This window comes from Anoplolepis gracilipes, chromosome 3 (genome assembly GCF_047496725.1).
Source record: "Anoplolepis gracilipes chromosome 3, ASM4749672v1, whole genome shotgun sequence".
Classification (NCBI taxonomy): domain Eukaryota; kingdom Metazoa; phylum Arthropoda; class Insecta; order Hymenoptera; family Formicidae; genus Anoplolepis; species Anoplolepis gracilipes.
In genome coordinates, this window is record NC_132972.1 from 1,448,530 (window position 1) to 1,464,404 (window position 15,875).

At 34.5% G+C, this 15,875-nt stretch overlaps 1 protein-coding gene and 1 pseudogene across 1 annotated transcript in view; one reads left to right on the forward strand and one right to left on the reverse strand.

Annotated features, from left to right (window-relative positions):
* The window catches only part of LOC140663735 (mannosyl-oligosaccharide alpha-1,2-mannosidase IA-like), an 80,416-nt gene that overhangs the window by 36,995 nt on the left and 27,546 nt on the right, over positions 1-15,875 (forward strand). Inside the window, exons 2-4 of the mRNA XM_072888163.1 lie at positions 1,184-1,344; positions 1,925-2,366; positions 10,713-10,928. Of these exons, the coding sequence (XP_072744264.1) occupies positions 1,998-2,366; positions 10,713-10,928 (585 nt within the window). The 5' untranslated portion in view covers positions 1,184-1,344; positions 1,925-1,997. The remainder of the gene's footprint in view (positions 1-1,183; positions 1,345-1,924; positions 2,367-10,712; positions 10,929-15,875) is intronic.
* The window catches only part of LOC140663740 (uncharacterized), a 42,016-nt pseudogene continuing 37,022 nt past the window's right edge, over positions 10,882-15,875 (reverse strand).

The following is a 15,875-nucleotide window of genomic DNA, read 5'->3' on the forward strand; positions in this document are numbered from 1 at the left end:
GAATTCACGCTCTCCTACTTGTCGTTTCAGTAATAAAGTGAAGTGAACTTGTTTTATTTTGTACACTACATTTATTTCAACATATATGTAAGTTTATTATAGTTCCGTTAATGTAGCACAATATTAATACCACAATATTTACTTATTCTCAAACTGAAAAGAAGTTTAAAATAAACGTTATTGCTAAAAAATAATTATCACTGCGATACCATTTTTGTAAAATATTTGCAGTTTATTTAAGCGCAAGAATAAAATTTCAAATGTATAATGTCTTTAATATGCATTTTAATAACTTAATATAAAAATAACAAATTTTAATTAAAAAAATGCAAAGATTAAAAATTTTTTAAACATTCTGAATAGGTTGCGTATATACTTGTCAAAATTGATAAGTAAAATTTTTTGCCTTTCACCAATGTTTTGCGATAATAAAATATCATCTTTGAGTGAAAAAAGTCATGAATAATTCAATCACATTTATCAACGATTGTTACGATTGGGAGAGATTATGGCTCTTGGAATTGCACTGAAATTTTGTAAATTTTACGTTTTGAAAATTTCTGCTTCTGTCGGTTGGGAAATGAATAACGAACGAGCAAATAAAATCAATGGATTTTAAGCCGCGCCGAGGGGGTACGTTGCGTGGTTAAAAAGGCCAAAAAGGAAAGAAAGTCAAGATCTGCAGGTGTAACGCCTGCAGCGACCAGGCGGTAAAATGCACGCGGGCCCTCGATGCAGGGAGGACCGGAGAAACCGTTTGCGATGCCCCAAGCTCGATAAAAAATGCAGCGATCACATTTCGGCAGAGACTTCGGAATCTTCAAACTATCTCGCCTTCTTTGATTCTCACCTCTTCGTGCCTTCGTCCGCCTCCCTTTTTCGCGATCGCCGATACCGCTCGCCGCCCCTCGCACTCGATATACGTACAGCTTTTAATTTTTTTTTTTTTTTTTTTTTTTTTTTCTTTGCGTCACTTTGATGTAATCGTCCTCTTCAAAAATTACCTTCAGTTAGATGGATCAGCCTCGTGTAATTAATGAACGAATCAATGAACTTGCCGGCGATAGTTTCGGGCGATTTCCGAACATAACGACCGACTGCAGACAATCGTTGATCGTTCGAATAATCCTGCTTATTTGTTCAGAATTTCAGTTAACGTTGGACAAATGCTTTCTCTTCGCAGTTGCTGATAATCGCGAGATCTAATCGGCTGTTGTTTAACTTTGCCGGATTAGTTCTCTCCAAGGAACGATTTGAAAAAGGCACGCTAATTGTAAAACTTTGGAACAAAAATTGCACATATTCGCCAACGTGCTCGAATTACATACAACCTGTGATTCGCAAGTAAGTATTACGAGATGCCGTAAATGTATGATTCATATTTATGATTTCCGATGTATGTACAATATAATTTGTCTTATTGAGTCATTGAGTGTTCGCGATTGATCTAAATATTATGTAAATAATCAACGACGCGAAGAAATTAAAAAAGTAAATCACGATTAATACCTACAAGAATAAATTGTATATTCTTTAATAATTTAAACAGATAAGAAGAATAATCCGGAAAAGTATATAAATATTTAATATACTATTAATATAAATATATACATATATATATTCCAGTTATTTGGAAGTGATTGTATAATTTTATTTTGTTCCTAAGATAATTTTATTTTAGTTTTATTTTAATTGTCAATCAAAAAACGCAAGAAATTATATAAACATGACACGGATAAATGTTGATAAAGCGAATCACGATACGATAAAACTATTACTCTCTTCGATCCAGAAATCTAATAATAGAAAAATAAAAATTACTCACGCGTCATACTAGCTTTCGCTGATTGTCGTTACATAATGAAGCTGCGTGAAGACAATCGTTGATCAAGTTGACAAAGAATCCTTTACATTCTCCTCGTAGTTCTGCCAATACGAGCGCAATCCAGTCCGAGACCCCAGGCGGCTGGTCAAGCTGCAGCAAGTGTCTGGACGACATGAGGCTCATGCAAAGATTAGCGATCAGCGGACTGCTGTCCGTGATCCTGATCCTCCTTTTGACCGGCACGATCGTAACGCGACGCGATACTCTTGCGAGTGTCGTCGATCGGGGCGTCGCGCCGGAAGAGCGCATCGAGCAATTGAATCCGGCCTGGGTGCAAGACAATGTGGTTCCCGGGCAGAATGAGCCCGAGATCGAAGACCGGGATAAGGATAAAGATCGGCGTTTAGATACCAAGCATAAACAATCCGAGCCTTCGGCGATCGGACCGCCGGCCGCATCAGTTTTTGGCGCTTACGTTATTAGATCTCCGAATCCGCCTCTGGATGACGTAACCAATCAGCGCCGTGAAAAAGTTAAAGAGGTAAGATTGCATCGGGTTTTTGTTTTCTGCATGTTGGGATTTGATAAAGTTAAATTGGAATTAAACATTCAAGAGGAGTTAGGTAAGTGCTTAAATATGATTACTCTAATCTTAGATATATATTTATTATCTTTTTTTTATCATAATTATATAACTATATATTTTTCTTGTAGTCCATTTTTGTGTGTTGTGTAAAGTTTGAAATATGATTTAACATTTTGCGTTTTGTCTGGGTAGAAAAATATAGTTTGAGGTGAAATACCCAATTTCCTGCATTTGAAATGCATATTCGGACTTACACAGACTTTCCGAAAACTCATTTTGTTCAACGTGGTTTTTACTGCTGCCGCGTCGTTCGTCACTGCAGTGTCATAGAAAGGCGGAAATTAAAGAGGATCGTAGGGAAAACCGATGGATCCTTTGTTCGCCCTGTCACATCAATATTCGTGTTCGGATTATAGTAAGGCATCAGTAGAAAGAAAATAGGAGGAAAATCAGTCACGACGACAACCACGGATTAATGAAACGAAATTTCTTTAAAGGAGACTGTCTTTAATTTCCATGAGATCAAATTGGAGTTAAAAAAGAAGCAAGAAAGAGAGAGAGAGAGAGAGAGAGAGAGAGAGAGAGAGAGAGAGAGAGAGAGAGAGAGAGAGAGAGAGAGAATATTCGTCTAAATTGTTTTAAAATTTTCGACCACATATTTTATATTAAAGAGCTTAGTAATTAGTTGTTAACATTATTTTCAGCTAATCTGTTTTAAATTCTGCTTTTAAACATAAGGAATATATTTCTCAAATTTTTATTAATAAATTAAAATTATACATTTACGAGATGTTACAAATTAATGTTTGTATTACAAATTAATGCAAATTGTTGCAAAAGAGAAAATTAATTTAGTTAAAATAAAAGGTTATATTAATAATGCAAGAAAACATATATACATTTTCCATACGAAATTCCAATCCTCGGCAACGAAATTAATCAATCGCAATATGCTGAATTTGTTTTACAAATGGATAAGCAAAATTCAATTAATTAACTTTCGAACAAATGACAGCTGAAAAAATGCGTGAATAACAGATAACTGTCTAGTGAAGTGTCAAACTGAATTGACCGGCGCACGGATGTGTCATGTTTTATGACATACCTAGTATGACTAACAATAAGTTGACTCAATGCCAATGAAACTAGCTCAATTTAGAGTTTAATCGACTCTTGTCCACGACAAGCTGATGCTTGTTGGAGTAAAAATTCGAACGTACTTCAATGCACGGGTTAATTAATTCGATCATATTTATCTTCATGAGATAGATATTTTATGTCTGAAAACAAACCAGTAATGTTTCAAAATATTTTGATTACATATTTAGTTTAATACATTGATATTTTATCTTTTTTTATAAGCTTTTGACATTATTAATATTTTTTTCTGACTAATATTTAATTTGTTTTTTATGAAAATAAATGAAATATTTTGTCCTATGTTGACTTATTTTAGAACCAAGGAATCTGACGAAAAATGGGACTTATGTAATTACATAAGATTATATCTGGCGCATATACAATCACGCTAAATTTTGGATACAATTATATATGTGAGATCAGATATGATCTCATATCAATTTTTTCCCCCGGAGTTATTTCGTTCAGAAAAGAATATTCTAATTACGTTTAAATATTTTTTTATGATTTATTTTGGAAGAAAAGAATAAGAGATTAAGGTAGAAATAAAATATTTTTATTAAATCTACTTTTAATAACTCAATATTTTGACTGATTGTAAAAAAAATAACGTTATTATAATTATTATATATATAATATGAATATAATATGAATACTGCGATATTTGATTTCAGGATAAAAACAAATGTAATTCTATTAATAAAATTAACGCTATTGATAAGTTTTATATTAAATAACACTTTAAATAATTTTGTTGACGCTAAAATGTTGATCCTAAAAGACCAAAGGATAATTGTATAATCATGGCTTTTGTTGCTTGCATGCAATTGTAGTTATAATATTATAAGGATACAGGAAACTGACTTATCGTTTCATCATACTCAACTGCAAGTTATCTATGGATTATACATTGTCCGGAGGCGTTCATTCCAAACGAAGCAATTTAGCAGTGGACTGACATAACTTACGTTGTACGCTCAGAATGGATTTCAATTAAGCGTTCGTGCTCTACCTTATAATATGCGTTTAATCGTGTGCTTCTTGCGTCTCAATAAAATAAACGTGCAAACGTGAAAAAACAATTAATTATTAATCGCGCGAAAAATTTCAAAGGACAATTTTACAAATATACTTTTACAAGTAAAAGCGATAATTTTTTAATCTTCATATTTTATGTAATATTTTACGTAACAATATAAAATATATATATATATAAGTGATACGTAATTTGACTCGAAAAGTTTAAAGACTTTATAAAAAAAATAGTATGTATATTTTCATTAAATATTTATTTTTATTTAATTATGTGATGATGAGAGAATAAAACAAAAAATTTAGAAGAAGAGAAATAATATATGAATAATTAATATAATATCCATTTGCACAAGTCACTATTCTGATCTAATTAATTAATTGATTGTTTTAGGATTATTGTATAATTACTTTGTGTTTCCTTTTTTTCTAATTGATGGAAAACACGATTGATTACTTCGTTAACCTCGTGTTACAATTAGTAATTTCAGACGAAATTGCTATCTCGCAGTCCTTGAATAATTCCAAACGGAGAAATGTGGGTAGCTATCAAGCTAATTGTTTTTAGTCCAGCTAATGGTAGGCGTGATCATGTCACATATTCGACGTTATAAACATTAAATTTTTTTGCCTGGACGTTTCTTGATCTTGTTTAATCGCGTATTAAATTTTTATCTTTTCGAATTTGAAATAATTACCACTTTATTGATCATACGATATTTTAATAAAAACGCGAGTAAAAGTGATCACAGGATATTGTAAAATATTAAATAAAAGCTTTTTTGTGGATATGTTTGAAATTTAATTATTTTTACTTTTTTCTTAAATTTCTATTTCGTGTAACATTATAGAATATCACTTTTTATATATCTAGATAATCATTTTTTTTATTTTGCCTTTTTCATTTTATTGTAATTTTCATTTTATTTTACATATTGTAATAGGTCTACGGATTTCAATCATGTTTCGTAAGCATAATTATGAATATTATATGGTAATATGAATGAATAGATTTCTATCAGATTTTGTTAAAAGATTGATAAAATTTATAGAATTTTAAGTTTACAAGGAAGAAACATATTTTCGAGAAATTTATATTTCAATTTGATAATTTTATCTTTTTTTTAAACATTTTTAAACTTTTTTTTTTAAATAACTTTGGATTTCTCAATTTTTCTTTCTCTTTTTTTCTCTTCTTATGAACTGATAAACTTACAAGGATACGCTACCATGTACCAGATTTTCAATTACATCGAACTGTGTATGGTCATTGTTGAACACAAGCCATCGATAATGTTTCCTTTCGCTGGGTCAATAGCTTCAGGTGCTTCGTCACGATAGCGTTGTGCCGGATATATTCCCTTCCTCGCGCAGATTAGCGTTTATAGAAATCCGGAAATTTCGTGGGAGAGCACGCGGCGTGAACGGCAGCCGCGGGAATTTCCGACGAAGTCGCATTGTCTATCGAATCATACAAGTTGGGCACAATGGTGGCGGCTTCCTTTAATGAAAGATGCTAGTTAAGGGAGGCACACAGAATGGGACAATGATAGAAGCATGGAGTCCACGAAGCAGGATGAGAAAAGGAGGGAGGAGGGGGGTGTGTGGAAGAGACGAAGAGGAAGCGATGGGTGGCGCGGCCTCTTCTCAAGCGACCTTTCATCCGCGAATCTCGCAAAACGGCACGGGGGAAGAGAAATGAGGATGTCGGTTCCATCGGTTCTACTTAGCAGAGATTAATTCGCATTAGTTTGAGAGCTCTCGTACAATGCGTGGCTCGCCTAACAATAATAAACAAAGCTATAATTATACTAAAGCCCGCTGAGAAAGTTTACGAGCCGACGCCGTGAATTTCGAGGTTCTCTGTCATCTTATTTTCGCCCCGTTTCCCTTTGTCCGGCTCTCTCTCTCTCTCTCTTTCGCTCACGCGATCCTTCTATCTTTCTCCCGCCATCAGCGGGATCTTTCTGTCAAAACAGACATGTATGTACGTATCTCGGGCTGTCTGAATTTAAACTCGTTGCACATCGCGCGAAGCTGACCTGTATGTTGCCCGAAACGAGCAAAATTTCCTTCGCGTAGTGGTTTTCGCTTCTCTCACTCTGCCACTCGAAAGGCACGCAACACGTTGCATGAATATGCATTTATATTTCTTTCCACGGTGTACTTGGTTTCAATTATGCAGCAGCATCTTTGCGCCAGAGATACTTACTTATTTGCGGCAAATTTGAATATATTTGATAGAGATGAAAGTATAACAAAGTGTGTAACAAGAATATCAGAAATGTTTCTCCGACGCGATGATGAATTTATTATAATTTGTGCATAACAATTTATTCTAGTTTGAGATAAGCCCGCGCATACAATTCTTCATATAAGTATATTAAAGTAATCGTTACATAAATTTTCGTTTTCTACTCTCGACAATAGTCAGTCTTGCGTCGCGTCGACATCGACATCCGCGAGTAACTTTCGTACGTAATTACATATTTAATCGCAGAAATACGTCGTAGATCTCACTCGCATTTTAATGAGTTCCGGTAACGAGTCACGAGTGTTGTAATTGAGCGCGTTTTGTCATTACATTATAACCAGCTCGGTTGCATCGACTGATGAAAGATTGTGTGCGTATGTGGAAAATGACGTCCTTGATTCTTGGAACTGCACAATGAACATAATTTTATGCAATTTGATAGATGAAAAAGTGGGAGATCGTTGTATATTAAAGAGGAAGTGCTACGAATCAGATATGTCAAAAATTAATAAATCTAATAAATCTTTTGAGTTTCATGAATTTGACATTGCGCAAAGCATTCTTCTAGCCTTTTATTTAAAATATAAATTAATAATTAATTATATAAATTAATAATTAATTTATGAGTTAAAGTAAAGATTTTCCCTGTAGAATGAAAATTTTTTCATCACTTTTTGTGTACAGCCATCATTAAATTTTTATAATATGATCACTATAAAAAAGTTAGTTTGATATAAGATAATATTTACCATGTACCTATTTTAATTTGATACAAGATAATATTAGAATTAATAATTCTGAGATTAAATTACAAACATAATTTCTACAAGACAAATTTTTATTTTAACTCACAAACTAATGATTAGCTTTATATTTTGAAAGACTAAAAGTGTACTTTTACGCATATTTATAAAACTCGCATGAAAAAATATTCTTACGCGATAAAAGACCATTGACGCGAATGGATAACTGAATGAATGACTGAAGACCGTCATAATGTAGTATTTGGATCAAAATAAATTTTTCTTCCGCCAGAGAGCTTGGTTATTTCGCACATATATTTTCTCTTTTATTCCTTTCTCACCGACTACTTAATTCGGTTTCCTTTTCTCTGTTAAACATCAAGTTTCTTTTCTTTTGTCTGGATTGACTCAAAGGTTTGCAACGTGTAAACTGTATATTCGTTTCTCCCGGCGTTGCTCGGGCGCGGTTAGATTTTTATGACGTGCGCGGAAGGTTTTTAAAAGGCTTCGTGACGTCAATCCAGGCTCACCGTATTGCAGGTAAAAAAAGGATATCATGTGTGCAGGGGCACGTTGTTCCTGGTGGTATTGGTATTAAAAGGCACGCGCATTTATGTGCCTCTACATATCTATAGGTATGTGCGCCTACATGGATGTGCGTGTGTGCATACATACACATATATGTGCGAGTATGCGACGGAGGTAGTAGAATTGGGGTGCTTTCACAAAATCACAGTGGGACGTCGACGCGACGGGACGACTGGGACGTTCGTGGAGGGAAATAAATAACGTAAATTGAAAACCGCGGGAAATAAAGACAGGAAATAAAAGCGCTATAGTTAAGTACACTTATACGTGCCGAGTATTGGCAATATATACGCCCGCGCATACGCAAAGCCAGCGCCAGATGTGCATTTGTGTGCATCTCCCTCGGAGTATCCAAAGCTTTTGCTTTGTTTGTGTACCGTGCATACTCAATCGCCTGACGGAATATCTACCCTCTTCTCACCCTTTTAACCGAGGCTCTGCTACTGCTGCTGCTGCTGTTGCTGCTGTTGCCGCTGCTTTTCCTCTCTTCCAACGTGCGTTTTGTTTATTAATGGAAATGCGTGGAGCGCACAGGCAATTTGAAAGGATATTTTCTCTCTCTCAAAACGCGAGAGAGCTCCCACGAGTCCTCTGTAGAATTCATATCGTCTACGATACCCTCAACATGGCTTGTCTGCGTGTGAGTAATACGCGTAAAATAATGAATTTATCCATTAGCTCGGGGATTAATTGATGACAGATTTAAAATATATGTGTCTGAGTTTGATAAAATAAATTCTTTCTTTTTTTCTTTTTTTTTTTTTTTCTTTTTTTTTTAATTGACCGCTTTGGAAGGAAAAACTGAGAACTATAAAAAACGATACATTTCAAGTTTCTCAAATAAAGAAATGTAAATATAAATCTCTAACCATAATTTTATTCCTGATTAAAACAGACATCTCGCGCGCACGTGTATTTCGTACGAGTGCCAGCGCTTACTGCTTAACCGCATTAAATGGTTTTAATGGATTACTCGTGGATTACAAAAGCGAAAAAAGAAGCGCGGTCTTCCGGACGAGAGAATCCGGTTACCACGGAAGTGACGTAACAAAGAGAGAATAATTGAACGAGAGCCACACGTCTCCGACACGAGATTTTGTCCCTTCTGTCCCACCTCGGCCCTCGTCCTATCTATCCTTCCGTATCGTCTCCTCGCCATTTCCCTTCGATCCGTCCGTTCGGCCGGCCGACACCGGGGCTAATAGTTTAATCCTAACATGGATGTTAACCAGATTACCGGCTACAAGTCCACTATGTGCCGTGCATTCGCCGCGGTTTCCACGGAACAAATTATCCGCGATTACGTGGATAATGGTGGAAGGCGTTGAACGCCGCGACGCCATCGCGTCAACCCGTACCGATCTGTCCTCCGCAATTTTCTGCATCGCCAGCGCGTCCCGCCTCCTAGGGACCGCCGACGTAATAACGCAACGGCATCGTCTTTCGAGCTCCTCGGAATTTCGCATCTTTATCGCGACACACTCTGCCTCTCGGCGGCCCTACCTTCTGCATACTTATCGCCTTTCCGATAATCTGTGTCTCAAATATCATGGCGTTGTGCTGACTTTGATAAAATGTCTCGAAATAATAACGGAAGCGTGTCTTATTATCACTTTTCTGCTGTATGAGCAGTCGCAGAATTGTATTTAAAGGTTTCGTGATTCAGGCCATAGGTATAGTTATAAAATGACACGCGTTTCTCTCTGTCAGCTTGCAGTTCTTCACGCTCTCTAATTTCCGCTTTTATCTTTTTTTATTACAATCGCAGCCGCAGAGAAAAAGAGAGGGTGCGAGAGAGAGGGTGGGAGGGAGGGAAGAAGGGAGGTAGAGAGGACCTACTCTTGGTGGTGCCACTGGCCAGACCTTTCCGATATTATATTGCCCCTAAATTATGCCGTCATAAAAACGTGATGAAGCGACCATGACTGCGGGTGCCCGGCAAATGATTCGAAAAATCAAGAGGAACGAAAATAACGGTCAACGGAACACACACACACACACACACACACACACACATACCGAGCAATATATTTGTTATTCACGGAACAGCTCACGTGGTGCGTCCGTCATTCTCGATGTGTGCTTGCTACTTCTACTGTATGTGCATACCGTTAATCGTAGATTAATCGTAGAAAAACTTGAAAATTTGCGAAAATTTGAAATACCTTATATTTTGTATATATTTTTGTGTCTAAAAATATTTTTTTTAATGCTTAGCGACGAATATTTATAGATATTTTTTAATAAAAAATTTTCTACAAAAAAATTGAATTTATGAAGAATCTGCAACATACGTTTATATATTTTGGGTGTATTTCAATTACAACAATTAATTTCGAATACAACACTAAATGCTCGAAAAAGTTTGAATTCTTATATTAAAGAGAAAATGGAATTTAAAAAAAGACATTATTATATTAATAACTTATTTGATTAATCATAGATTTTATTAATCAATTATTTTATATATAATTTCGAAAAAATAGATATTTTTAATCTCACGATAAAAAGCTGACCGTTTGCATATTTTTGTTTATTGCACAGATGATGAAGCACGGTTGGGACAACTATGTGCGATACGCATGGGGAAAAAATGAATTGAGACCCATCTCGAAAAGAGGTCACAGTGCGAGCATCTTCGGCGCTTCAAATATGGGCGCGACAATCGTCGATGGACTCGACACTCTTTACATCATGGGTCTTCACGATGAGTTCAGGCAGGGACGCGACTGGATTGCCGAGAATCTGGACTTCGATATCGTGAGTATTTACACACTTTTGCTCTTGTTATCAGCGTGACATGCTTGCCCGATACGAGATAACCTTTGAACATTCAGCAAATTATGCGAGTTTTAAAGAGGACATGCTGCACAAAAATAACATTTCTAAAAAGTAAACTAAATCTCATAAAATATAGTGTTCTTACGTAACAATGACGTCTAATGTAAATTATTAAAACAAATAACAGAACAAATTATTTGTGAACTCTTCGAAATTCATATAATAATTGCGGTTTATGTCAGTACGTCGATGGGTAATATATTTTGTAAAATTAATAACGCGACGGATTTTTTAACCCACATTACTTTTAATAAATTATCTGTCAAGTGTTTATTTTAATTTCATCTTATGGAATCCGGTTGACGTTGATTACGAGAGGATTTTGCTAGGCTGAATATATCATTTTCTGTACTATAATACATTTATCCCCTTTCTTCTGAAAAAATCATGATGATTTATATGGCTTGCTATTATTAATTCCAATTAATTAAACGTTTTTTTTTCAAACGTAATGGAAAAACTCGTATGGGGAGCATTCCCGTTATATTATTTTTATTATTATAACATTTTACTTATGGGATAAAAAATAATTATAAATACAATATAAATCGCAAGCTATATTATATGTAACTAGAGATGTAAATACAAAAAAACACAAAATGTGCTTTCTTTTTCATAAAATGATTTTTTTTGGGGGGGGGGAGGGCAACAAGAAGTTTTTTTTTTAATTTTTTTCAGATATTTAAGAGCTTTATATTTTGATTATTGCAAGTTGTTGATTTTTTTAGATGATAGTTTTGAATTAGTATTTAAACTGTAGATCGTATTCCAATTGGCTACATAGTTACGTATTATAATTACTATTTTTAATTCGGTAAAATCTCTAAGAATAAATCAAAATTGAACTTGAATGAATTGTCTTTAGATACAATTTATGATATAATTTAGATATAAAAATACAGTTTATAATTTTAATAATGTATTTTAAGTCACTATTTTAATCTATTGTAATAAAAAAATTGAAGTTTTTATATTTTCATTACATTAACAAAAAATTATGAAGAAAAATAATAAAATTTTTTTTTTATATTGAAAAAAATAATGAAAAAACCCAAATTTGTTTTCTTTTCAACGTTTGCCTTCTATTAGAAAGAAAATGATTTTTTTACATCTATAGTTATAACAAAAGTTGCAAGCACAAATATTTCTTGTACGCACGCTTCTTTGAAAAATTTCTGCAGTCTTTTGAGACTGCAAAAGTATAGTGATGTCTGCCTAAAGTGGAATAGGTATCACGATGAAAGTTCGACATTCACCGACATGCGTCGAAACCAATTTCGTCATGAGTCTACTTACTTGACGCAGGCATGTCATCGTCTCCTTTTTCGTGGACCTCAACGGAAGCGAACTTTTGATATAGGCTCGCGCATCTGCATACACTATTCCTCTTTCGCATCTCATCCTTTCTTTACTTTTACGTTATCGAACATGTCAGAAATGTGTTTGCTCTGTCGAGGAAAGTCCCATTCTGATGAGACGTCGAAGGCACCCTTCGATTTTCACTTGGCGCACGACCTATTCAAAAGAAAAACGTAATACAGATGTAGAGTAATATCACTTTATAGATATTTCGAGACAAACAATTAAATAATTACATTTTGAAGCAGAATTATAAGAAATAAAATACGCTGTATTTCAAATGGACTCTATAAGTATACAAAAGAAGTTGAAAGAAAATAATGCAGAAATAATGAAGCTTTTCAAGTATAAACTAACTTTTACGAAAATTCGAGATAATCCCTCTAAAATCGCAAGCGTTTGCTTTGTCACTAAGTGGATATGCCATAACCTTGATGGAGAATGAGAATCTTATCTTCGCAGAGCAGGACTAGGTTGAAATATCTCAAATCCCCGACTGGATCCAATATTTTCTCGATAAAATATCACAACGGACCATTTTTGTAGGGCATACGAATTGAACAGCTTAAAGTTGCGACATGAAATATTTCATTGTGATATCAAATATTCTCTTCATATGCAATGTGAATTGATAAAGCTCAAAAAGTGATTTTTTCGTACATAAATATTCGCAAATATTTTTCATGAATTAAAATTTTAGACGATTCTTTTAAATCTTACATCCGATTACAAATCTTCGAGTATGACGATACTTATTTTGCACGACAATATTATGAGAATGAATATGGTAAATTAAAATTAATTGAATTTGTATTTATTTCTCTGATCCTATTTATAATTATACCTATCAATAAAAAGTTAAGAAATAAAACAATAAAATATCAGTAAAATTAAAAAATATATATTTTGCAGAATAAAAAATACATTTTAATACTCTCTTGGTAGAAAAATCAATTACGACGAAATAATTAAATAAAGAAAATATATTGAACAATTATTTTGTGCTTTAACTTTTGTCGATAGATGGATAAATTTATTTTATAAAACTTCCTTACCAGAATACGAGACTCAGTAATTTTCCTGAGGATACGTTATCCTTTTAAGGATATTTTGGCAAACAGTGCACTTAAATCCTCAAGTAACTTAATCGTTATGTAAATCGATGTCCGCGGTATTTCTCTGTCGGTGCGTGCGGGAAGAATAAACTTGAGCGTTTTCGTGTGACAGTTCCGTAAGTACCGAGCCAGGAAACTTAGCCCGGTTTATCCAAAGTTGGTAACAGCCTTCCCTACACCTTCCCCGCGACCCCTCGAACTCTTCTCTCGCGGTGTTACGTCGGATTCCTAAGTGGATAACTTGCTGTATTAGCTGCTTTCGACTTGCGGTAACCGGCGTATCAACCGTGTTAGAAGTTATGCCTATTGTTTCGTCGCAGTTTCTGAAACTCTTTCCTCTCGTGTATCGTGTTTTGCCTGCAAGAGATGCAAAGTCACGTTAAGAAACATTTAGATGTGTAATTTCGCTTCTCTTTATACGTGTTTAATTCATTCGCTTTTATCTGATTATTTGTAGCAACATAAGAGAGATATATTTGAAAAGAAGAGGTTTATAAAGTTTTCATTAAATCTTTGTTAATCTAAAATATTAATCACAATAATATTAAAAGTATTTACATTTATGGTTGCTGGGCTTGTTAAAAATTTTGCGCTGTCTAAGAAATTTTAAGTATGCACGTACGTTTGAATTGAATAAATTATACGCGCTGAACAGAGAGTACGCGCCCATATTATTAGATTAATTCAAACATTCAAAAGTAAATATTAATGTTGCTGCACACTCTAATTTATAAAGTTAATAGTACTTGGCTCAGTGTCTATTCAATGCAATATATAGACGTTACGGAATTGTTATTACTAGCTTTTAAAATTGGGAGAAACGTGGACGATTCGAGAACACCCTGTATATTTCACGCACGTTCAATAATAACGATAAGGAACGAAAATTAAAAGGCGGCACGGCAATGATGCATCTCGGTTATTCGCATCTGGTCAGCGAAATAAATTTCAATGGCCGACAATGTGCGAGCGGGCCAAAAGGAATACCGTGCAATATATCGCCTTCAATGAGATTTATACAGGAATGAAAACAGCGCGGCGAGAAAGCGCGCGGGCTTTAGCACCGGCTAGGTGGGAACCGAGATCATGAACGGGTTATATGGACTTGTCCGCGATTCGGATGGGCGATAAATTCGGGAAGGAAGCTACATCAGACCGGGGTGAAGGGGAGGGGGGGAGAAAGGGGAGAAGGGAGGGGAGGAGGAAAAGAAGGGCCTAACCGCTTCGAGTATAAAACGAAGATCGCACCCATCGCGTATTATGCGTCGAGAATGCAGACGTGCGGAGACGGGGGTGCGAGGGTACCCAGCAGCCACCACACATCCAGTATCTGACACCGCCATTTCTCTTTAATATACGCACAACCGTATGCGCGGGATTAAAGAGAAAAAAGAACGGTGAGATACACGCATTTTATACACGACAATATTGCGTGTGTTATTGTTGTAAGGTGCCGTAGATCCCCTCTCGAGAGAAAGAGAGAGAGAGAGAGAGAGATTATTAACAGTAATGTTGTATACAACAGAGAAATTAGCGCAATTTTTTCTGAACACATTTTTATACGTAATCTTTGTGCACGATTATTGATATTTTGCACCAAACTAGGTTTTATCAAAAATTTTGCGATATCTTGAAACTCTTAATATATGTAATATTTTTTTTCTTAATAGCATAAATTTACATTTATGTCAACATTCACACGCGTTTGCTTTTAGTAGGCATGCGATATTTTTATTATAAAAAAATTTTGGTTGCAAGTTTTTTTCACCTGTACAGTCATATCTAAAAACTGCATTAACTTTTTAATATCGCAAAGAAATCGAACTGTAATATAAAAAAGATTACACGATTTTGCTTTACAGTTACCATAAAGGAAAGGTATTTAACTAAAAGCCTCTTGTTAGTGATGGTCGTATATAAACTTTTTAAGCTTGAAAAGAACTTTTATTTAAGCTTTTGTTAAAGTTTAAAAAACTAAGGATATTAACTTTTATAATTTTTTATAAATTTTTGATGATATTGGTGAGCTACTTGAGAAAACTTTCCTATTTAGTTTGGAAGCCTTTTTGATCACTTCTAAACTGACTTGATAATGTTAGCTTAACGAGGAAAAAAAAAAGCGTCAGCGCCAGATTTTGTATTTAATTTTATGTATTTTTTTATAGCACTTTAACCATTTTTATTTTTCTACCTTGAATGACTTGAAATATATCATAAACAATTTATTTAGATAACTTGAATGAAAGTTTCTATCTTATCTCGTATTTTTTTGAAATATATCTATAGCTTGATATTTTATTTATCATGGAATTCATATCACGTCTCTATAAGATGTATTATCTCCTCCTAATCAGAATATGATATTCTGATACTTAATCTCCTTTGGTTTGTG